General features: G+C 41.0%; 1 protein-coding gene across 1 annotated transcript in view; it reads left to right on the top strand.

Annotated features, from left to right (window-relative positions):
* Positions 1 to 26,002, top strand: part of CNTNAP5 (contactin associated protein like 5) — an 865,036-nt gene that overhangs the window by 214,946 nt on the left and 624,088 nt on the right. The window contains 1 exon segment of the mRNA XM_021075830.1: positions 831 to 1,024. Coding sequence (XP_020931489.1) covers positions 831 to 1,024 — 194 coding nt within the window.

Below are 26,002 nucleotides of genomic sequence, written 5' to 3'. Positions count from 1 at the left end.
ATTCTGGGTCCCAAAGGCTCAGGTTATTGTTATAATGTGCCCATGTGTCCAGTATATGGGACGAGAGGGATATCCAGGGGGTAGCCTCTCTCCTGCCTCTCTGAGTCATTGCATAAGCTGCAACCTTGACCTTGGTGGGTCTCTCCAACTTTCTCTCCATCTCACCTTGTTGGCTGGGGATGCAGCCTTTCTGCTTACCCACCGAGGCATTCTGTCCTCTGTGCTCCTATTATATCTTGTGTTTACCTCTTTGAAGGCTGTCTTTCATCTCATAGTACACATTTTTGTTGTGCGCTTCTCTCTTCAGCGCCAGCATACTCCTGGTGCTCAGTGAACAACTGTTGAATGAATGAACACACTCAAGGGAATAGTCTGATCATGCATCTTTGCATCCCAAGAAAAACATCCAGCCCACAGTGGGTTCACAGCGTGTGTTTGAAGAAAGCTATGGATCAACGAAAAGAAAGGGTGGGATGAAAGAAGAAAGCAAAGAAGGAAGGAAGGAAGGAGAGATACATCAGGTAGAGGGTCTCAGACATGTGAAAAGTTAAGGTGGTAAAAAAAATTTTAATATAGAAAACAAATCACACTAGGAATCCAGAAGATGAAAATTAATAACTGAGCAAAGAGGGAACAGGATTTGAGGTGAGTCTTAGAAGAAAGAGAGTTCAGGGGAGGAGGAGAATGGAAATTAGGTCAAAAAGGTACCAGGGTTTACATATTTGGGGATACAGACACCTTAAGTGAACCCTGTTTTGTCCTCTTTGAGGTGTGAAAGGCATGGTTCTGTAAGATGTGGCTACAATCTTCTCTCTCTGATCCTCTCCCAGGAACTGGTGGTTGGTCCCCAGCAGATTCCAATGCTCAGCAGTGGCTCCAGATGGACCTGGGAAACAGAGTGGAGATCACAGCCGTGGCTACACAGGGGAGACATGGGAGCTCGGACTGGGTGACGAGCTACAGCCTGATGTTCAGTGACACGGGGCGCAACTGGAAACAGTACAAGCAAGAAGACAGCATTTGGGTAGGACATCTTTTCTCATCTGATAAATATAGCTGAGATGTGATCATGGTAACCAGTGAATGTTTCCTCACTTTCCCATAGCCAGGTCGCTGGTGGTTTTCCAGCTGCTGAGTGCCTATTCTGAAATAATTAGACCACACACAGGTCCTAGCTCCAGCGTGACTCCCATCCTGAGGGAAATTAACATGTCTGTTGCAAAAAGTTTATTGTTCCCTCCTCTTCTGGTTAACTGGGGAGTTCATTGAATGGGCCTTCATCTAGAAAAAGAGAAAAAAAATGCAAATCTGATTGTTGATGACCATGTATTGATTGACTGAGCAGGTGTGTATTTTGCTTTTTTTTTTTTTTTTTTTTTTTTTTTAATGCACCAGGCACTTTGTATACCTTGTTATGATGGAATGAGCTCAGTTATGTAATTGGACAAAAGTTGCCCCGTTATGAATCTTGGCTTTGGAAATCCATAGTCTTGTCTGACTGTAAGTCTCCTATGCTCAACCACCTTTATCCAAGTTTGGAAAACAATTAAAAGGGTTAAAATATAAAACAAATGTAACATTTAGGATAATTCTGCCTTTATAAACAATCTTCAGTTTGGAAGTAAAGGACAGTTTGCTCCAAGGTGTAAAAAAATGATGTCCTTCCTCATGCCTAGACCCAAGCTCCTGGCCTCACAAGGTAAGTGAAAGTTTCCTCCCAATGTATGAGATGAGGAAAGGGAGGTGGAGGCAGGGAGAAAAAGGTGCCCAGAGGAGACCTCGGAAACTGACACACCAGATAAAATAATCTGTTAGTTCATGTGGCTTTTAGTTTAGGGAGAAAACATCCCTAGATATGTATTTTTTCCAAATGTACATAAAATGTGGGATTTGGCAATTTATAGCATTATCTTTACTTCTCATAATCTCCCTAGTCGTTTTACCCCTTAAGTCAACCCCAACTATGCTTTCAAACTGCTGTTATTTGCACATGCATTTTTCTGGGTTGGTCCCACTCTGTTGGAAACAAAAAAGGTCTATTTTAGAGTCATTGTTAATTGCTAATTACCAACCTGTCCCTATTCCTAATTGAAAGTCATAGTAAACTGAGGATTAAGATTAGTTATGGCAGATTGAATCTGGAGAATATTATAATGGTAATCTTTATTCTGAGTTGCTTGTAATATTAGGTTATAATATTTAGAGAGAGCATGGATTGTCTTCATTTTTTACAAATAGGTTTTTGGGGACTATTCTATTTCTTTCTCAATTTTGAAGCTCCCATAAATTTATGAGGTTTTTAGTTTGTGTTTAGTTTGAAAAGAGAAATGAGCACACCTTCCATTTTGAGGAACAATTTTAAGGTTTTATGTTGACTTGAGAGGGAGACAGAGGTGTGGGGTTATTCATTTTCTTTGTCATTTTCAATCAGAACTGGTTGTTTTTTGGAATGAATTGCAGTTTGGGGTTCTTTTGTCTAATTTTTTTTTTAAACCCTGAGTTTCATTTTCTTTGGAACCATAGGACCTAGCCTTCCAGCCTATCATATGTATCAGGATGTGTTTCAAGAACTGACAGTTTCTCTGGGCTTGTGAACAGCTGGCACAAGGCCTTTTTCTCTTTCCTGCCCCTGATGCTTTACCTGAGCTCCTATGAAACACCAAGTCCCCTAAAAAGGCAGGGACCCGTCTGGTCAGGCCTTGCAGCCTCCAAGCCTGTGATTACTGGACATAGAGCATGAACTTCTTAGGGGATGGTTTCCCTAGACTGCAGAATTACGAGGACTTCTAGGATTGGAGGAGAGGAGACTATTCCTGTTCCTGTGCCTTACCTTACCCTCGAAACAGCCTTGACCTTTTAGGGGAGGTAAAAGATGCTGTGTGGCAGGGAACCATTACACAGAAGGAGGTGGTAAATTCCAGCTAAGCTTCCCCTGAGATATTCACAAGTCCTGCAGGGCCCTGGGGGGTGGGGGGTGGGGCAGCTTGGGATCAACCTATCAGATGCAAACAGGGAGCAGAGAACAGTGCTATGGATGGATCATCACTGGCCCAGTGACAAAGGGCAGGAGCATCATGCCAAGCGATGCCCAGTGATAAGGCTTGAATTTGGAAAAAACAAGCATCCAACCATATCACTACTGAGGAAACTAACAGCTACCGAACACCAGTTGCACCTGGCATTAGTAACAAATGTCATTTACATACATAAAATGTGTTATTCTATAAATTCTGGAGCTTCCCTATCAACATCCTCTTAAAAACACAATAAGCTTGAGGCTCACAGAGACCAAGACAAGTTCACACAGCCTGATACCAGTGGTGCCAGAACACAAAACTAAGATTTATTCCTAAAATGCTTAATTGCAAAACTGTGCTAATTCTCTTTTATAACACTTGATTTTTTTCCAGTTTTCACAAAATTGATTTACTTTTCTCACCTTGAATGTAAACTTTGTCAGACTCACTCCAGAAGAGTGTTAAACCCTATTATTTATTTCACATGCAGCTAAAATATAAAAGAAAATATAAATACATAAAATATAAAGGGTGCAAGTACCAATAATATCTATCTGTATTTCTATATGTTAAAAATAGTGTTAAAACTTTGAAACTACATGGGCCTATGGAACACCTATCAAACAGAAGCTCAGAGTATTTTACCAAAAACTTCACGAATATGTACAAAATCTGAGTTGTGGCTAATATTCAGTGGTATTTCTACAAGATTATGCTAATGAATGAATAAGTTACCTTGAGACTTTTTCTTTTTCTTTTTTCTTTTAAATTTATAATTACAAATAAGTTAATAGATTCACCAGAGTTAATCATGATAAATGGATAAAAGCAATAACCAAATAAGAGTTTTGTAAATCTCTCTGAATGGTTTAACTTTTCAGGAAAAAGGCAGCTACCCCAAGACATCAATTCTGAGTATTGACTTAATTAAGGGATAGTATATCAATCACAGAAGTAGAAAAGCTCCTGAAGATGTTTAAATAGTCTTTTGAAGACCTTCAATTTTCAGATGATATGGCATTTGTAATTTTTTAAAGTTGATTACCAAGTAAAACAGTTATAACACATGCCCTGGATGGGATATCAGTTCACTAGTGCTTAAGAGATTTATTTTATTTTTCAATGTTTACTTCAGAACAAAAATCCTGGAACTATACATACCCAAGGCACAACAGAAAATATTTATGCTCTAAAAATCCAGTTTGTAGAGTTTCTGAGCTGGCACTGAATGGAATGTTCACAAATGAGGCCACCAAGCAGCCACTTAGCAATGCACTGTGATGCAAATAAGCCAGAGTCCCCACTTCACTAAATCACCAGGTACAAAGGTGTCTTGGGGGAAAAACATTGTGAGACTTTCAGAATCTAAGCACATACCAGATCTCTTCCTGGTTGGCTTGTAGACCTGCCAAAAACGTCCAAATAGAAGATTGTAACCTTGAGCAAGTCTAGCCAGTGTTAAAATGTGGACAGATGTATTTGAACAAAAGAACCTCTAAATCCACAGAGACCAGCATCCTGTTACTGGTCATTTTTGAGGAAATTCAGGAAGAAACACTGTCCCTGTGACATCCGCAAGTGACTTTGTGAGTCCTGAGTCCCTTGTGTGTCAGTGTCTACACCTTCATGAAGTTCGTGTTTCTTACATACAACACATAAGTTTTCCAAACATATATCCTCCCTCTGTGTTCATTAGTCTGTCCTTTCATTCTGCTTTTCCTCACTTTGAAATGTCAAAGATGGCCACTGGTGCTTGTACTTTAATATAAGGAGTTCCACTTTTCAAACACTTCATCCATGTTTCTCCTAGTGGATCACCTGCAAGTTAATCAGGATCTTTTCCTCTTCTTGTACCTCCAAAGAACACAATCTGAATAGACTGCAATTAATTCATATCTGGTTTAGAGTTTTCTCTTATAAAATCATGTTGCCACCTCCCCAAAACATCAGCCATCTAATCTTTTGTTATAGAATCTCCAGCCTGTTTGATAGGACAGTCTGTGACTTTCGGTAGCTTCCCGGAGTCTGTATCAATATGAAAGGCTTGCATATGCTTCCTAGCACCTTTCTTACACAAAGGTCAATTGAAACAATGGATTAATACATTTAGGTCATCAGTTCCCTGATTTCACCCTTGAGTGCCTTCTAAACTCTCCGGGAGAGGCTCTCTGATCTTCGTGATTTATACGCATTTATTCTGCCAATTTGGCCTCAAACATCCTGAATATTGATCACTGTCTGATACAGTATTTTAAGCCTACCAGTGTCAGAAAACAATTTGAGAGTGAGAATCTCATTACTACTCACATATATCTTTTAAACTCTCATTAAATGCCAAACACTGTGCTATGTGAGGGGCATAGCAAAGGGCTTGAAAATGTGGTAATACCTTCTGTGAATGTGCAGAACCATTAAGGACAGGCTGCAACACGGCACATGTGTCCAAGTACCACTGATGGCAGTTCTGATGCACGAAGCTGTCAAAGTTTGCTTGGGAGTATGTGAGAGGAAGGAACTTGGATGAATTGAAAGAGCAAGGACCATGTTCAAGTTATGTTGGCTTCCTAGAAACTATACAAGGCTATATGCCTGATAGGTAAACATTCAATAAAGGGAGGAAGGAAGAAAGAAGAAATGGTAGGAAAGGAGGAGCATTCACAGCATGAGTTTTACCTGACTCAACTTGGGTTTCTTGCTCAACTCACAGCAAATCTGGGTTATGATAGAAGAAAGTATGTTTATTACAGGGCACTAATCAAGGAAAATGGGCAACTCATTCTCAAAAGACCTGAAGTCCCAATGGCTTTCAAGAAAGGGGTTTTAAAGACCCCTTTAGGACTCTTGTGAGGGAGGAGGCTGCAGGGTGCATGATCAGCTCATGCCCAGTTCTAACTGGTTGATAGCGGTGAGTTGATGGAGTGATGTTTCAGGAATCTCAATCGTGAACTTTCTGGTTCCAGCCATCTAGGGTTGATGTGCTGGTGGGCAGCATACTGTAACTTCTTCTACCTGGTGGGGGCTTCAGTTTCTGCAAAACAGCTCAAAGACATGGCTCAGAATATTCTATAGCCCTTGAGGAGGAACTAAAGGTCCTTGACTTTATCTTGCATGACTCCTTTCCTTTGTTTCTGCATTTTCTCACTCTCCTGATTAAATCTGCTGTTTGGAACTCAGGGGAGGCCTAGGAGGCTAGGCTTTTCTGCAAATAAGATGGATGGGGGAAGTTCCTGTGGTGCAGTTGTAATGAAACTGACTAGTATCCGTGAGGATATGGGTTCGATCCATGGCCTCACTAAGTGGGTTCAGGAACCAGTGTTGCCATGAGCTGTGGTGTAGTTTACAGACATGGCTCAGATCCCACATTGCTGTGGCTTTGGTGTAGGCCAGTGGCTACAGCTCTGATTCGACCCCTAGCCTGGGAACCTCCATATGCCTCGGGTGCAACCCTAAAAAGCGTCCCCCAAAAAAGATGGGTAGGAGGACAGGGTCTGCCCTAGGAAGGCCCATCAGGGTCCTGCTTGGTTTTAGGAGAAATGCTATAAGTGAGTCTTAAAGGAAGATATAGTATAAGTATTAAAGACACACAAATGAATAAATTTAGTTATAAGATTTCTCTGGCCAGTTATACAAGGTAAACCTGGAGAGCGAGGCTGGCTAGAGATTGTAATCTACTAGCACCACCTTACCTTTTTTAGCTACAGACCAAGTCATTGTGTGTTAATTGTTTTGTTTTGTTATTTTGTTGTCAAATAACAAAGACTGCATATAAGAAAATGCTATTAAGGACATTTTTCAAGATTTCGTTAATAGTTTTTTCCTTTATTCTCTCTCACATGTACATATACCTAAACTTGTAATATAACCATTTTGTAGTTGAGCATTGTTATAAACTCATTTAAGAGCTTGGCATGTTTAGAATCTTGCCCCGATGTAATGGAAACCACCAAGGAAAGAACAAGTTAGCACCACTCACCAGCTCAACAGAAGTGGAGCCGAAGGGATGTACAAGGGCTTTTCATTAGGGTCAGATCCTTGTTTTACCATCTGTTACTTGTGTGACCTTGAAAATGCTACTGAACCACATGGAGTGATTCCTGGCTGGCGTACATCCAGAACCTTCCAGGCCCCTTGCATTGTTACACTACACTTCCCTACTCAGATCCCTTGGGTTAAAAATTGGAAGTACACACTAATAAACCCTGAGCTTCACTATGGATCTAGTTTAGAACAAACAAGTAAAGGTCTTCAGAGTTTCCTGTTTCCTTTTTTTTTTTTTTTTTTTGGACACATCATGGCATCTGGAGGTTCTTGGATCAGGGATCAAATCTGAGCCACTGTAGCTGCGACCTAGGCTATAGCTGCAGCAACACTGGATCCCTAACCCACTATTCCAGGCCAGGATCAAACCTGCACTCTGCCATGACTTGTGCCTCTTCAGAGACAATGCCCAATCCTTAACACCCTGTGCCACAGCAGGAACTCCACAGCTTCCTATTTCCCTGGAATCATCCTCATGGTCTGTGAGAAGCATTTTTGTTAACCTTAGATTTTCTTATCACTGGATGAAGCTTTGCAGAAAAGGGAGCAGGGAACCACTGGCCAGCATTGTGGGAGCAACAGCTGATCTTCACCTCAGAATCAGGCTTCTTGCCTCCTGCTCTCAGGCTCTACACTTAGCCCTTGGATGTTCCTCACTGACACCCACCTGTTTTCCCTCCTTAGTGTTAGAATTTGCTGAAATGTTTCAGAGAACTTTAGACGTGGGGTCAAGCTTCTTTAAGGAGTAAATACCTTCCACCCACTTACGTATGTGGCATGTACACACATCACATGGACAGGGAGTCTTCAGGGTTCATAGTCACATGGATGCTTCTGCAGGAGAGCAGATGCTTGCAGTTTCCTACAAACTGGTTGCATTTGTAATGGGAAGGATCCAGCTGCTGATATCAAAGTAAGAAGGATGATCTGCTTAAAATTAATTCTTCTAAATCCACTGCTCTAAATTAATCTCATTGTTAAGGTACTTAGTGGTTCACAGGAAACCTGCCTTATAATTTTATTTCCAATGTTTATAAACCAGTTAGTTTTAGAGATTCACTCCTCAGATCAGGAGAAGTTGGAGTTAATATCTCAGCTTTAACATGTACCAAAGCATTATATTTTCTTCTGTAAATAATTGAATTGTGTTATCTAGGTATAATTACTACAAAGAAGCAGTCACTACACTTTATTCATTTAGTTTTTCACTACCAAAATATTCTTTCTTTTTCTTTTTAACAGAGATTATCTCAGGCTTGAAAGTTTACTAGAGATTTAGAGATTCTGTGATTTTAAGAATTAAGGAAAACCCTAGGACGTTCAGTCTCCTCCTTGGCTAAGAAGGTATAGTTAGTGTACTTAATGCATGTGATCTGTAAAGGGGAGATTCTTAAAAATAAACGTTATCAGAATGCCCCATGGGGCTTATGAAGACACAGATTGCTGGGCCCTATCTTGAGCATCTGATCCATGTGGTCTGTGGTAGGTCTGAAAAATCTGCATTTATAGCAACAGCTTGGTGGTGCTGGTCCTACCAGTGAGGGACCCCACTTTGAAAACCACCATGTGGACCATTAATGAATAGACACCTGTAAGCTTACACAGTGCTAAATAAATGCAGGATGTAATCACTCTTCCTCTTTCAGGCAGGTGCACATGATACACCTGGGAAGCTACCCAGAGGACCCTGGCTCTCAGCTTCCTTTCTTCTGAGTTTTGCACACAAAATGTAAAGCAAGCTTACTAATAAGTCATTTTTTTTTTTAATAAACTGAATACTCAGAGGAGACCATAAGATCTCCTTGTGGTAACAGGCAATGATAGTTCCCACCCACACTCATTAAAGACAATTAGCTCAGAGTTCTGTTAGCAGCAGAAGAGCTGAAAGAGGAGCCTGGGGGAGTCACTGACGCCTCAAGCAAAGGGCTCTCGGCCAAAGTCAGAAGCCCCAAGTGTCTGCTTGGCTTTAGCCAGATGGAAAGATTCCAGGCTGGCAGGGACCTCACTCATGGAGGCTAAGAGTCTCTCAAGTGTTTTTTGTTTTGTTTTTTTTTTTTGTTTGGTTTTTTAAAGTCCAAAGGAAAGTAGGCTTAATTAAGTTTATTATTTTAATGATAACGAAGGCAAGAAGGATCACATAGAAACCACAAATTTCTATTCCTGTGAAGTACGGTTTCCAGTTTCAGTTGCCTCAATGTTAATAAAAGGAGCAAGCTCAAGCAAAATAAGAGCGTGAGCAGGGGTTGATTTTGTGTTTCAAATCTGACCAGTTGCCCTGTCTGTGTGGGACAGCATCTTCCCACTGCTTGGTAACCTATGGCACCCCCACAGCTGTAATGGCTTTCTGAATTCTAGAAATGAGCTAAACGGGGGCACTGAATTTGTGTAGACTCTACCTTGACAATAATTTGCTAACAGAGGAAGGACTGAAGAATTATTTGGAAATTAAAGCACGCATCTGTAGAAAAAGGGAACCGTGCTTTTGGGGGGTTTGTTTGCTTTCAAGTATTGGAAATAGCCAGAGGGAATCATAAGAATGAGGCTGGAATGATTTTGACCCGAACATCATAGGTGATCTTTCAGATGGGAAGGGAGATGTTCTTGCAAACAAACAAAATCTGTACCAAGAGTCATGAACCCCTAACGTCCTGTTTTATCAGATTATAATTTAGGATATCAAGCATCTGCTTGGCACATTCTGCACACAATAAATCAAGGGGATTTCAAGAAGTAGAATATAGAACTCCTTAGTCAAGGTTAAGATAAATAAATGGAAATGTACACAATGAAATGATACCCACAGATGTGCGTACAGATGGGAACATAAAGTCTCTTATTTGTTGGTACAGTAAGTGCCATGGATTTTTTCCCATTAGCTCTTTTGATCTTGCCGTGGTTCATCCGCCATGATGTCCTGTCTGTCCCCGTTTGGGACACACTGCAATAAGTGAGGGCTGGAGTCCCATTAAGAGACTTTGAAACCAAGTCAAAGGAACTCATGAGGACAGAGAAGCGAAGCCTGAACAAGTCAGTGCCCTGTTCTAAACAACTCAGCTGCCTGGGTGTGGTCACATCTGTGGCTGAGAAGGATTCTGAGTGTGGGTGACAGAAAGGAGAGCCCTAAGCAGGGAAGAGGCCCATGATGCATGTCCATTTTTCCTCTGAACAGGTATAAGATCTCCAGGCTGGATCTCCCCCCAGCTGCCCCTAAATCATGCACACTTCTGTAGGTGTTATGTGGTGTTTCAGACACTGGTTTACATGAGTGCTGTAGGTGTGTGGGGATTTGAGAATGGAGGTTGTGTACAGACTCAGCCCCAAGCCAGAGACACGGAATACACAGAACAATTGAAGGAACATCCTGTGCTTGCCAGCCGTGGTCTACCTGGAGGTCTGTCTCTGGTATCCACTCCATCAAGTAAGCTCCCCTCTGTCACTTCTGTCCAGAAATCCCCAGGCTGCCATTATTGATAAATGTGTTATCTGCAGGTGGCTCAAGGTGGCTGAGCCAGGTCACCTGATCTCTGAATATCCCAGGGAGGGAGAGGTAGCCACCCAGCAGGACCCGGATCCATTTCTCTAGTAGGGATTCTATCTTTGGTGGAGATTCTGATCTGTGGCTGCTGGTTCCTCTACACACCCCCACCTCATTCCACATGGGGTGCTGGACTTTTTGACATGGAATGTCATTCAATGAATCACTTCTACAACTGTTCCAGGACAATTTCGTAAGTGGCTTTGTTAGTTTTGTATAATGAAAAGCCAAATTGTCGTTGAAGAAAAGACAAAAATCTCTCTTCTTGTAACCTGGTAGAGAGGTATTTAAAAATAATGGCTCAGTTATAAAACTTTGTGAGGTATGTACAGAATCAATGAGAATGTCTTGTAAGCCTTTCTTCTGGAAACTTGAAACCTTACAGATGACCTTATTGAAATGTAAAGGTATGAATGAAAAGTCTGCATTTTTATCAGGTCACTCTACTTTTAAAGCTAGAATTGGCAGATTACATTGATATATGTGTGTATGCCTATATACATATATATGTATATAGGTTATATATACACATCTATGTACACATGCATATGTATACATATTATTTAAGATATATATGGACATATATTTATGTATTTAAATTATATTAATATATTTTACACATGTAAATATTTGTATGTACTCATCTTTAAATAAATTTAAATGTATATATTGTGTATGTATTTGTACATATTCATGCCTATATCTTTAAATCTTAGCATGTTTCATTTTGAGTTTTCCTAAATTATAAATTATGATCTTCCAGAGTTTTTTTTTTTTTAACCTTTCTGACAGATATTAGAGGATTTGGAAGATTTTTGATCCATTTATTTTGTTTTAAAATCTTGATGTTGGAGTTAGATATGACAATAACAGTAAAATATACATTATGCCAAGTTATCATAAGGTTCTGTTACTAATCGCCAAAGTCTTACTTGAGTGCACGAAACAGTCAACATAGTTCTACTGACATAATGACCAAGCTGGACCCTAACATTTTACAGTAGACATAACCTTTCAGTGAGAGGCACTACTTGATGGGATTTCACCTTTTAGACATATTAGAAACACGTTTTACTATGATTCACATTTTTGCTGATTGCTTTTATCAACCCTACAAAGGAGAGATTCTTTTTTTTAATCTTTTTAGACCCGTGGCATGTGGAAGTTCCCAGGCTAAGGGTCGAATTGGAGCTGCAGCTGCTGGCCTACACCACAGCCACAGCAACGCAAGATCCAAGCCGTATCTGTGACCTACACCACAGCTCACAGCAACACCAGATCCTTAACCCACTGATCCAGGGATTGAACCTGTATCCTCATGGATACTAGTCCAGTTCATTAACCACTGAGCCACAACAGGAACTCCCGCAAAGGAGAGACTTTCCACTTAAAAATGAGAAAATAAGGGAGTTTCCTGGTGGCACAGTGGATTAAGGATCCTGTGGCGTGGGTTCAATTCCTGGCCTGGGAATTTTCACATCTGCAGATGCAGCCAAAAAGGAAAAAAAGGAAGTGATGATACAATAGGATTCATGGGGCTAATCATGAAGCCAGCTCTAGGTGAGATTTGAAAAGGGACTATGTGAGTCCAATGCTCATGTCCTTCTGGTTCCAGACTCAATCCTAATCAATGAAGGCACCCCCTCCTTGCTAATAATACCGCTTTCCCAGCTGCCTTCCTTAGAAAGTAGTCTTCACCATTTTTTGAGACAGTCATAATTCTTTTCCTTCTCTAATCAGGATGACCCCTGATAAAGTAACGTATTAGGGATTTGTTAAGTGTGTTGCTCTGTTGTTCAATGACTTGGGTGATTTCCTCATTTAAAACAAGAAAAAGAAGTCAAAGAAAATAAATTAGCACATTTTGGAAATAATTGGGCCCTACTTATCAGAGTTCTCACAGACGAATACTAATAAAGAGAGTGGACTGTGAATTAATTGTTTTCCAGTTAGAACTACCTTTGTTTATCTAACACTGGATACAATGCTGTCTGTGCTCCATGGATTTAGATAAGAAGATGATGGGGAAGGAGGATTTCTGATTCAAACTGGATCAGGATTATATCCTTTCATTGAGTCTCTTTTCATTTAAGAGTACTTAATAAAACACTCCTTTAGGAACAGATTTGGAGCATGAACCTTGGATTTAGGCAAATCTTCATTTGAATCCCTCCTACTTACTATGGTGTCACCCTGAACAGCATTTTATTCCTCTAAGCCTTGAGGTCCACCTCTGGGAAAGTTTATGAAACCTACATCAGAGTGATGCAAGAATTCATGGAGCTGATCTTGTAGAATCTAGAAAAATGATACAAATGAATCTATTTACAAAATAGAAATAGACTCACAGACTTAAAGAACAAACTTATAGTTACCAAAAGGAAAAGGGGGGGATAAATTGAGAGTTTGGGATTAACAGATACACACTACTAAATATAAAATAGGTAAACAAGGACCTGCTGTGTAGCACAGAGAACTCTACTTAATATTCTGTAATATCCTATATGGAGAAAGAATCTGAAAAAGAATGGATATATGTATATGTAAAACTGAATCACTCTGCTATACACTTGAAATTAACACCATTATAAATCAAGTAGACTCCAATATAAAATAAAAATTAAATTAAAAAAAAGAATTTATTGAGGTATCAATCTATACAGACCCCAATGTCAATTAGTAGTCTTTGAATCCTTACTTGATGTAGCTGTGAATGCTGACCAAGACTTGTCAGAATCCCAGAAGGCACTGTTCTTCCCTCAGGTGTAAGGTGACAGTTACATCAGAATAGCCCTGCTCATGCTCCCTGTACATTTTCTAGGCCAGTGGCATCTGTCAAGTCCAGAGGCCATAATGTGCTAGTTACTCCCAGTAAAAGCAGAGGAGTGGGTCCTTTGTGGCTCTGAACGGCTAACCATTTCCCAAACTCTTGGGAGTGATGCTGTTCAGCATGGTACCGGTATGGTTAAAGGATCTGCCATTCTTGACAGGTACACACTGGTTACTAAGTAACATGACAGAAAATGTAACAGGGTCTGGAAACAAGATAATCTACCCAGAGGCCTGGAATTTAACACTTAGCAGATTTTTAGTCATTGACATTTTATTTAAATAAGTTCCAAGGAAAATCATTTGGCATATCTTCAAAATAAGAGGTGGGACCTTGGTGTAGGATGGAATCTTATAATGGACATCTTGCTAGAGGCTAAGAATCTCAGGAATCACGTCTAAGCCTCTATTCTTGCAATATTAGGTAAAAGCAGAGCATTGTTTAGTCCATTCAAAATGGGCTGGCTAGCCAGTCAAAATGCATCCATTGAAATACTGACTTTTAACATTACCAGAAGCTCAAGCTTGTTCGGCAATTTGTTTTACTACCAACAGGTATTTAACAACTTGCTGATAATTGAAAAAAAAAAGTTATTACCTAACAAAGATTTCCACATGAGCAAACATGTTGTGGCCCAAAGTCTCAAGAATCAACCCTGTCTGATGCGACCTTACAGAATCTTTTAAGAGAGGTACCAAGTGGAATGAACACAGGATTTGCAATTAAGGTATCTATGCCCCAGTCCTGGCCCTATGTACATCTTCAGAGTCATGTAAACTCTCTCAGCCTTTAAGGATATGTCTTATTCAAAGGCATGAATCTTGTCTAGGCACATTGTAGGTATTCAGTAAATACTGGCTGTGAATAAGTAAATATTATATCATTTCCAACACATATGAGCTGAGTATGTCGCTGAGTCATGAGATTGAGTTTTGGAGAAAATATATATATTATCCTTTACTTGCCCATAAAATAACAGAAACGCATATGTTTGGCTAAATCACAGGACTTGTGTTGGGGACATAGGTGATAAGGCTGGATGGGTATATTGGCTGATTCACCTTTTGGGCTTGTTCAGGTACATTCCTTGTTTTACCTTGTTATTCTAGTGTAAATTTTATACTAAGTCCCCTTTCACTCTCAAAAATATTTTGGTTTGGATGATAAATTATATGGTCAAAGGACTTCGAGGCCCATTAATTCAAATTAAGAAAATTATAATTAACTCAGGATTACAGAAGACTAGGAAAATGTAGTACCTTTTGAATGTGTTGGACAAGAAGATAGGTGATGATATTAATGTTGGATATTATTTATTAATTTAGGAGATGACCAGCAACAGTATTGTAAGAGTTTAAAGTTTAAGCATGATGGGAATTCCTTGGTGGCCTAACAGGTAAGAACTTGGCATTGTCACTACTGTGGCTTGGGTCATTGCTGTGGCTCAGTTTCCATACCTGGCCCTGGAACTTCTGCATGCCATGGGTGTGACAAAAAAAGGGGGGAAAATGACTAAAATTTAAGGATGATGAAAAGGATACCAATGGATAATACTTTTGTTGTAAGCCTCTTTTTATTTCATAAGTTCAGGGTTTTTAGGAATCTATATGATCTTAATGTGAGTAATAATGTAGTAAGTACAGAAGCCCTACTTTCTAAGAAGTTCCTGCAAGAGGCTTGTGAAGATAATCAAGGAGGAGGCTTACTTGCCTCTATAAAGTTTTACTGAAGACAGAATAAGTTTCTCTGGGGGAAAGATGCCCAATAGAAAGTAGATCAGCAAATAAGAGAGGCATGTACTTGGTTTCAATGCTTCAACGTATCCAAGTCCCTCTTCTATTCAGTGACAGTGGATGGAGAGTCTACATAATTAAACTATCTCTGTGGCCACTTTCTAACTTGCACACAGACTTGCAGAGAAGTGAATAGTCATCCCTTAAATTCACATCCATCTGGAACCTCAGAATTTGGCCCTTTTTTGGAAATAAATTCTTTGTTAAGTAGTTAAGGATCTTGAGGTGAGGTCCTCCTGGAAGTAGGGAGAGCTCTAAACCCAATGAGTGGCATTCTGATAAACAGAGGAGACACCAGGAAACATGGAGAAGGTCCTATGAAGAAGGAGGCAGAGACTGGAGGGATGCAATTCCAAACCAGGGTCAGCAAGGAGTGCCAGGAGCTACCAGGAATGGGAAGAGGTGAGGAAGGAATCTTCACCAGAGCTTCTGGAGAAAACATGGTCCTATTGACACTGATTTTGGACTTTTGGCCTCCAAAACTATGAAGAAATAATATTGTTTTAAGCCACTCAGTTTTGGCACTTTGTGTGTCAGCCCTAGGAAACTATTTCACTTCATGCAGGAATTTATGAATTTGGTTATGATTCCACAGGTGCATCTCTGAGTCCTTCTGCTGTAGCATGGACACCACATGGTGGCTTCTGTATGAGCATCTCTCCTCTTTACGCACACACACAGCACAATATAGCCATGACCTTTTCCATCTCTAAGTCTTTAAACTCGTAGTAACCCCATCACCTGGAGTACTCCTTCAATCCCCTCCATGCCCCCTCAACACAAGTTTCTCCTCTTCCGAAAACTTTCATCTTTTAAGATTCAGTTCAACTATTATCCCAGGCCCAATGTGACACTTGTGCATCAATTGCTTCAAGGAGAGGTGATCATTCATGCATCTATATTCTCTTTCCTCTTTGTTGCATCATCTCTTAGAACTTAGAGAAAGAAATTATTCTCTCCATCTTGTTCTGATCCCTCCAAATGTTGGTCTATGTGAGCTAGTCTTAGTTTTTTTCTGTCCACACTTGTGGCACATGGAAGTTCCCAGGCCAGGGATCAAACCTGAGCCACAGCATAAACAACACTGGATCCTTCATCCGCAGAACCACCATGGAGCTGCCATGTGAGCTCGTCTTCTCCAAGAAACCAAACAGGGTTATTTTGGATGACAGAGTCCAGTGGTAGAAACTCCATCTTGGCTTTTCAGGAAGTCAGTGTTCAATAGTGATACGTTGAGGATTTGCCCTGCTTGCCTCATTCCACAGCAATGAAACAGAAATGTTCTCTGAAATTACTTTTCCATCATTACAAATTTGAAAGCCATGCAGTTGATGCCTTTGCCAGGGATTCTCTTTTGCCCATAGATCATTAAAGCTATCCTTTCCTACCACACAGATTCATAGGAATAGCTCTATGTAAGCCCCCAAGTGAAATAGTGACCCACGCAAATGGATTGGCATGAGAAAAACAACCACAGCCCCACAGATCCTATAATGAGTCTGGGTTCCCACAGATCTGAGGGGTGGGCATTGAATGGGCTAAACTGGAGGAGGCAACCAGAGTTTTCAGGGGAAGGGAGAGGGTACGATGCCTGATTAATTTGTTCCTAGCAAACAATTTTCAAGGGCTAGCCACAAAGTGAGGCACCAAGAACAGGTTCTTCGTATGTGACCAAAGATAATATGACAGGCATTTCCAAACAGTAATTGTTGGATTAATGACCTGGCTGAGGAAAGAGGGTTCATTATACCTCATTTGGGAGATTGCAAATATGGTGCCTCTGTGCTTTACAAGGTGACGACTGGGCAGAATGGCTGGGCAAAGGCAAAATGTCCTAGATAGATAGAAACTTCGCTCACCCATCATTATGTGAAAAATATGAAACAAGACTGTGTGTTCAAAGGTCTAGGTTCTGACTGAGTCTAGCTGTGGGCTGTGCTACAGGAAGAAATTGGCCCTCTGTTTGTACACAATATTCCAGTAAGGAGGTTGGGACTGTGTTATCACAGTTCTCCACTTAAAGGGGTTCTACTCAACAAAAATAACATGGTAGCAGAGACAAATTTATGGCAATTGCCTTATAAGACTCACATATCTTCCTCCCGTAATGCAGATTTTAGTCAGCAGTGATTTGAAATTAAACACTGTGGAATAATGTTAAATGTGTATGTCGGTAACCAGTAGTATTCCCAAATAGCACCGCTTAATATGTTCCATAATACAAAGCTCTTTGGAAGAGACAGAGTTTAAATTCTTCGAGTTTAAAAAGAAAGGTTCATTCATCCATGAATAGAGGAAGAGGGATATACCGGAATTAAAACACCATGCATTGCAAAATAGAATCTGTTGCCTAAAGATCTGGGTCCAGGTAAATATAATATGTATTACATGTGCACCCAGAGAAATGGGGTACAATTTTCACATTTTAAGTAATTTTTATAAATTACTGTATTTAATAAAGAATTATTCCTTTTATTTTTCACATGAAGTATTGTAGATTTCCAGTGTTGTGTTGTTTCAGGTGTACATCCCAGTGTTGCAGTTATATGTATATACCTTTACAGATTATTTTCCTTTACAGGTTATTACAAAATATTGAGTGGAGTTCCCTGTAATATGCAGTAGCTATACAGATCACCTCGTTGGTGATCTGTTTTACATACAGTTGTGTGTATGTTAATCCAAAACTTCTAATGTATCCCTCCCCCTGCTCCACCTTTGGTACCCATATGTCTGTGGATGTATTTCTGTTTTGTAAATAAGTTCATCTGTATCATTTTTTGTTTAGATTCCACATATAAGCAATATCATATGGCATTTGCCTTTCTTCACTGAATATGGTAATCTCTAGGTCCATCCACATTACGGCAAATAGGATTATTTCAGAAGTATTCCCATTAATAATGTCATTTTTAAATATCTTAAGAGACAGAGTCCTATCTCTTTACTTACCTTTTTGTGGGAATACATCCTTGATTTCATTTTTATTTTATGTAATTTGTTTTGTTTTTGTTTTTGTTTTTGTCTTTTGCCATTTCTTGGGCTGCACCCGCGGCATATAGAGGTTCCCAGGCTAGGGGTCTAATTGGAGCTGTAGCCACCAGCCTAAGCTAGAGCCACAGCTATGCAGGGATCCGAGTCATGTCTGCAACCTACACCACAGCTCATGGCAACGTCGGATCCCTAACCCACTGAGCAAGGCCAGGGAGCGAACCCACAACCTCATGGTTCCTAATCGGATTCATTAACCACTGAGCTACGAGGGGAACTCCCATATTTTATGTAATTTGTATTAAAGTATAATCTTATAATAACATTAGAGAGGGTTAGGGGTCCACTGTATCAGAAAGCCTGTTATAGCAATTGAACAAAATGAAACAGTCAGTCTGAAGAGTGATGTCCATTGATTTGAAGATCCATGAGGACCGTATTTATCAGACAGTCCAGTGAATCTAGTAGCTGAAGAGGTAGTGAGTTTCCCTTGTTGCAACTCACTTAAAAATAGACAACTCTAAAATACAGATGCCCTTCCAGAAGAATGAACACCTCCATAGTTTCCTACAATTGCCTTTTGAAGAGGACGTATCACATCTTATTCTAATATTTTTAACCTGTCTCTCTCCCCACCTCAAGCGTGAGCTTTGAGAGAAGCAGGGCTTGTGTAAGCATGTCGGTCATGACTGATGGAATGATTGTGATGACAATAATAAGTAGTGGCAGGGAGCAGCCATAGTAACTCCCATCTCCCACCCCTACCCCACTCTTTCTGAGCAGATCCAAGGCGGGGTAGGGGAGCACCTCTCCTCCAGAGACCACCTACCTGTCTGCCTCTGCTGAGGTGTCTGCCTTGTAACCAGGCCACTCTGTCCTTGGGAGCTGCAGGCAAGATGCTATTTTTGCAGTGACGTTTCCTTTCTTCTTGGCTGTCAGAAGCAAGGCTGTTCAAGTTCCAGTCCTCAAGCTCCTGAATAAGAGAAAAAATGCTATCTCTGTAGGTGGAGGATGCAGGTTCGACCCAAGCAGGATTTTCTAACTGAAAGGGTCAGACTTGGACAGATCGGATCAGCACAGATCTCAGTTTCCAGGTGATTATCATAGCTGCTTATTAGTTATTTATAGTCCACTAATTCTAGCCAGGATTGAGATAGCTTGTGAAAAGGAAGATAATAGGAAAGCATGAAGTAAATCAATAGGTGAATCTTGGAAAAGAGCAAGTAGTTTTACAAAACCCAAATAAATAGACTAATACAACAAATTAAATTGAATACATGGCAGGTTTCCCTATGGTGAATGTAGTCTTTGCTAACATTGCTATTGCATATGAAATACCAACAAAATTAAAGAAATTAATATACAAATATTAGCAGAGTCCCTGTTGTGGCTCAGCAGGTTAAGAACCCAACCAGTATCCATGAAGATGTTTGATCCCTTGCATTTTCCGTGGGCTGAGGATACGGCGTTGCTACAAGCTGCAGCATAGATTGCAGATGTGGCTCCAATAAGACATTGCTATGACTATGGTGTAGGCCAGCAGCTGTAGCTCCAATTAGACCCCTGGAGCAGAACTTCCATATGTCATAGGTGCAGCCCTTAAAAAGAAAAACAAAAGGTGTAAGTATCAGCAAATTATTCCCTGGTACCTTTCTATTTCTAGCAAACGAGCTAGATATTTTGCTGGCCAGTGAAATGAGAGCAGGTGTTTTATTTATTTGGTTGTTTGTTTATTTTTGGCAGTACCCATAGCATGCAGAAGTTCCTGGGCCAGGGATTGAACTGGCACCACTGCAGTGACAACTTTAGATCCTTAAGCCACTAGGCCACCAGGGAACTCCAAAGAGTAGTTTTGTTTGTTTGTTTGTTTGGATGGAAGATAGCATATTATTTTCCCAAAAGTTTAGGGGGAAGGAGCCACAAGTGGGGATGTTTCATTCATCAGGAAGTGGCCTGGAATACCCACCCAGGAAGGGACAGGAGATGGAGGGACAGATGGACAGCAGCAAGTCATGAGAAATGGTGCCCTCATTCAAGAAAGTTCACTGGGACAGAAGCCCTTATTTTTAAAATAGGCAGAAGATGAATTGTGTGTATTTTCCCATCCACTACTGGTGAGCATGTGTTCCAGGGCCCCTCCGGTAAGATCCAGAGACCACCCCGACCCTACTCTCTGCCCAGAATTAATTGGCTTCATTGACTGGCCTGTTTTGGTAGAACTAAGTGATTGTTCAATGATCATGGGTGATGTGGGAGGTCATTGCTCTCCACTGACAGTCGTTTGTGTATGAAAATTATTCCAAAGGAGCTGGAGTGATGCTAGAAAGTGCAAGGGGTTCACAGCCACAAAGACCTGCCTTTGAATCTCGGCTCCAACAACAAGAACTAGCCTGTGCCTTTGGACCAGTTGTTATACTTCCAGTTGACGTTTCCTCGAAATGCAGATAACATTGTCTCTCGCATCAGACTACTGGGAGATTCAATGAATGTAAGGTGTCTGTCACAGGATAGGTGATCAACCGTAGGTGGACATTATCAGCCCATTTTTGCTTTATTCTGACTCATTTCACCATATACAGAAAGAATATTTTCAACCCCCTAGAAGTCAGAGTAATGGCCACCAGCCTGTCTTTGGAAACTATCCAGATATTCAGAACATGGGCCCCGATAAGAGACATCTGAGCTGATGAACAAAATAAATTCATGTTAACCATGTAAATATTTGAACCAATTCTTGTAACTTCTAAGAAACCACACAGAAAAAATCCTCCCATTGGCTGTCTTTGACTAAACCGAGTAATGCCAAATCTACACACACACACACACACACACACACACACACACTGGTCGCCATGGCAGCTAATCAAGATCAGATTTAAAACCCAAGATACCAGAACCAGAACTACTGATTCTTCCTCAGGCAATGCGAATGTGTGTAGCCAGAGGATTGGCCCAATAAAAGTCCCTTGTGAAAATTCGAGATTTGAGAGTTGAGAGACCCAGTATCAAACAAGGCCCAAAGGCCAGAGGGAAGCCTGCATTTTGGATGTCAAATGGGGAGCTCAGCTCACGGAGGGCGGGCTAGAATGAAACTGGATGTGGTCCAAGGTAGAGTCCCGGTTGACCCTCTCCAACTAGCTCTGCTTTATGCTCTTAAAGGCCAGGGGTGGACCAGATAAAGGCCAAGTCAAAGGCATTCTTTGTCATATTATTTGCAAACTTCGCTTTCCTGAAATCTCTTTAAAGACGTGTGTGCACGCGCGCATCTGAGTCTGAGTGTCTGAATGGTTTGGGGGGTTACAATTCCTCTTGCTTTGTAATGAAGTTCTTGTGGAGCATTAGTAACACAGATTCTGTAAGAGGTCCAGAGCCACAATTCTCACCCATAAACAGTGTTGCCAGAGAACCCGGGCGGGGGGGCGCGCTTTCTTGCTCAAGGTGCTTTGGTTGGAAATGTGTATATTCACTGGTTTGGGGAATGTAAGTTTTCAGACAAGGACTGAAATGCTTCCTGCCTCCCTCACGGTTAAATGCTTCCAGAACAGGGATAAACTCTTCCAGCCTCTCTCATGGTTGTGGAATTACACAGCTGTCCTGTCCTCATCCAGGCACCCAAAGGCCGTGAATAAAGTTCCCACTGTGCCCACACTGCCCACTGGAATCCATAGGTGAGAACTGGATGGTCCCAGCTGCTCATCCATGTCTATTTGCCCCTCCCACTTTCCCTGTCTGTATCCCAGAAGGTCCATGTGGATGGCAGGGCACCTCTGTGTATTCTGACTTTGCTAAAAACCCTCGCTGACTGTGCCAGTGGGGGCGTGATCCTCCATCACATTCATGGGGTACAGATTGTCATTTCTGTCCTAACTAGTCACTCTCCCTCATGCCAGCTGCTCTTAGAACCTAAGAAATTCCACCTGAAAAGGAAGCTTTGTGCTGGTACTTCCCGGAAGCATTCAGAGATGAAAGAAGCAAGGTTCTGAGGGCACCATGCCTGAGAGAGATTACAGCCAGTCAGCACTGAGAGAAGACCCTCTGGCAAGGTCTTTAGACACAGCAAACAAAACTAACTTATGGGTGAAGGATCCTGACGTGAACTTGGCACCAGCGCCATGCGTGGGCACAGTCTGGATAATCTAGGTGACAGAGGGCTTGTTTGGGAGCCTGGGACCTGCCTTCTGCTCCCGCAGCTCTGGCTGGACTGCGCAAAAGTAATGAGCCTTCATGTTTCCATTTGCAGCTTGAGAATGGCACAGAGAATGGAGTCAGTTAGGATCTGTGTCAAGGCAAAGTCTCAAACACCTCCTATGATATCGACATTCCTTCCACTCCCAGCCAGTGTTCAGCCCTGGGGTCCCACAGTCAGGCTTCAGTTCTTATTAGCTATGTGGCTTTGAACAAGCTGCTTAATCTCTTCAAATGTTAAATTCCTCATCTATACAAAGAAGTGAAGACAATGACTGATGCATAAGACTGGTGTGATTATTAAGACATCTCTGCATTTTGTATATGGTATGGACTCAACCAATGACTTAACCAATGGCTATGGACTCTCATCTACAGAGTTGCAGGAAAGTTTGAGGCATCTTATGCAATGATGGTCTAGCATCACCATGCCTGCTAACCAGTTAGAACTGTCTGGTCTATGTGACTAGAAATGACCATTTTAAAGCAACTGAGTCAAGGGGTCCCCTGGTGGCTCAGTGGGTTAAGGATCCAGCATTGTCACCACTGTGGCTCTGGTCACTGCTGTGGTGCCAGTTACCAGTTTGATCCTTGGTCTGGCAAATTCTGCATGCCATAGGTGCAACTGGGAAAAAAAAATATAAAAACTGCATCAACATGTTATTAAACTGGAAGAAACCAACCGATTGCCATTTATGAATCCAATATACATTTTTTATTTTTGGGACAGACTTCAGAAACTGATTGGGCTCCATTTGGCTTTGGGAGAGAGTTAAATTTCACACACACCCCAAAAAAACATTGGGCAGCCCTCAGAATGATTTATGTATAGGTCTCTGATGCATAAAATCTCATTTTCTTCAGTGCATTTGTCAAAAGATTTTTTCTCTGATGTGTGTCTTGTGTAGGACTTGATGTAATCCCCCTAGCCTTCCATGCACCATGCAGGAGGTGTATTTTTGCTGAAACTTTCTCTTGACAGGTCTTAGGATGATCATGTTTGACTGATGCGTTGGTGTTCTTCCTTTCACTCCTGCACTATGAACTTTATATCATGTTTTACTTCCCTGCATATTAATGCCTTGGTCTTCATGTACAGATGAAGTGAAGCCATAAAACTCAGTCCCATCAGCCAATTAAGATTCACCTGACAGGAGACACTTTATCTTTTGGGTGCCAACCCAGGAACTGCGAAAAGACAGCATCTTGTTTGCCTTTCCAAAAATACACCCCCATAGAATAGAAATTACATACGCTTTTTGCTGGCTTAAGCATAACCTGGATTTATTATATGGGGAAGATAGATGAGAGATTTTTTTTAAACGTGCTGTAACGGCTTTAAAATTATTTACTGTCCTCATTATCATTAGAGAGCAGGCGTTATCTGATCTATTTCTCCTGTTTTTTTATGGTGAGACTCTATTTTAAGATTCATAATTTTAAATACCATATGCTCCTGCACAAGATACACACACCGCATGGAGAAGAGTGATGTCTGACTGATGTCCAGTTGCCTTCACAAATGCATTTTTGAAAAGTTAAGAAAATGTTTCGTAACAGGAGGTGAAAACAGGATCCTAGACAAAGTTAAGACTGCTTAGCAGAATCTTTGGAAAGGAATGGATGTTGAATTTATAGAGCAGGAACATTTAAAGTGAAATTTAGATCCTCACCTTTGGGGTCGTGGTGATTAATTTCCATTCCAAGTGTAACTTTCCTTATAGGCGAGAAATTCAGTAAATATTGCCCTGTGGCTAACAACCCTGTGAGCTGTTGGCAGAATTAATAAAGCTGTCAGGATTTCTTTAGAATACTGCACGTCTCCTTGTATGTCATTTAATTGTGAGGTGTAAATATGCATATGGAACATCAGAAAGACTAAATATATTAGTCTTTAGGGCTTCAGCTTCTGTTTCTATACTCATTTATCAATTTTGATGAAATTAGGGGAGCTCATTTTGAGACAAATATATATAAAATTTATGTAGTTTTCCAGGAGAATGACTTGCATTGTTTATACAGCCTAAGTATCTAGGGAGAAATATATATTTTTCTAATATGCAGCATTGGATATTACAAAATGTTCTGTATATAAGATTATGTTCACAGCTTGGGAGAGTTTGAGGAAAATGCTCCTGGCAAGCAAACTGTTTTTAAGAAGAAAAAGTAGAAAACCTAGGAACAGAGGGAAAACATAATGCAGCTTAGTTTCTCACCCTTTAAAATATGTAGCTTCTAATGCAGTAATCCAAGGGTGTCCTCTCCCAGGAGGATTCTGATTATACAGTGGGATAGGGTATATAGATTGAGTGAGAAAGCTTCTGTTTATGCCAAGAGCAAGCTGAGTTCTTCAAAGCAAAGCTTTCAGTACAAATGAAAAGGTGATCAGCTTGTCCTAAGAGTGAACTTGAGGCCTGATATCCACCTGGGTTTTCCCACACTAATTGAATCACTGTCTTTCGTAGATAGATACTGGCAGCGATGAGAATAAATCAGTGCTTTGTGACTGTAAATCCTGGGCTTTAAAATTTTTTTTTCAGGAGTTTCCATCTTAGCACAGCGGAAACGAATCAGATTAGGAAACTGAGGTTGCAGGTTCAATCCCTGGCCTTACTCAGCGGGTTAAGGATCTGGTGTTTCCATGAACTATGGTGTAGGTCACCAGCACAGCTTGGATCTGGAGTTGCTATGTCTGTGGTGTAGGCCGTAGCAACAGCTCCGATTTGACCCCATAACCTGGGAACCTCCTAGCCTGGGTGCAGCCCTATAAAGACAAAAGACAAAAGACAAAAAAAAAATTTTTTTTCTTCTTTTAATGGCCATACCTGTGGCATATGGAAGTTCCTAGGTTAGGGGTCAAATTGGAACTGCAGCTATAACCTATGCCACAGCCACAGCAATGCCAGATCTGAGACACATCCACAACCTACTCCACAGCTCATGGCAACACTGGATCCTTAACCCAGAGCAAGGCCAGGGATCTAACCTGTATCCTCATGGACATTAGTCGGATTCTATACCCAGTGAGCAACAAAGGAAACTCCTGTCAATACTGTTTTTGCTTTGAAACAGTCAAGAAAGAAGACTGTTTTTTTTTAAGAGTAACAAGAAATGAGTAAGTGGGAGTTCCCTGGTGGCAATAGTGGGGCTTGGGGCAAATTATAAATGAATGTCATTTTGTAACCTATGCCTACATATGGGAAAACTAAAAATCATGCCAATACACTAAAAGAACTTCTGTGCTAAATAACATGTGTTCTGGGAGTTCCCATTGTGGCTCAGTGATAATTAACCTGACTGGTAACCATGATGATGTGGGTTTCATCCTTGGCCTTGCTCAGTGGGTAAGGATCCAGGATTATCAAAAGCTGTGGTGTAGGTGGCAGATGAGGCTTGGAACTGGTGTTGCTGTGGCCGTGGTGTAAGCCTGCAGCTGCAGTACCCTTAGCCTGGGAACTTCTATATGCCATGGGTTTAGCCCTAAAAAAAAAGCTAAATAAATAAATAGCATGTGTTCTCTCCTCTACTGTTAACAAGTGTACTTTTGGAGTTACCTTCGTGGCACAGTGGAAATGAATCTGACTAGGAGCCATGAGGGTGCAGATTTGATCCA

The sequence above is a fragment of the Sus scrofa genome, chromosome 15, assembly GCF_000003025.6.
Source record: "Sus scrofa isolate TJ Tabasco breed Duroc chromosome 15, Sscrofa11.1, whole genome shotgun sequence".
NCBI lineage: Eukaryota > Metazoa > Chordata > Mammalia > Artiodactyla > Suidae > Sus > Sus scrofa.
The sequence above is the reverse complement of the archived record's forward strand: the minus strand, read 5'-3'. Positions and strand labels throughout refer to the sequence as shown.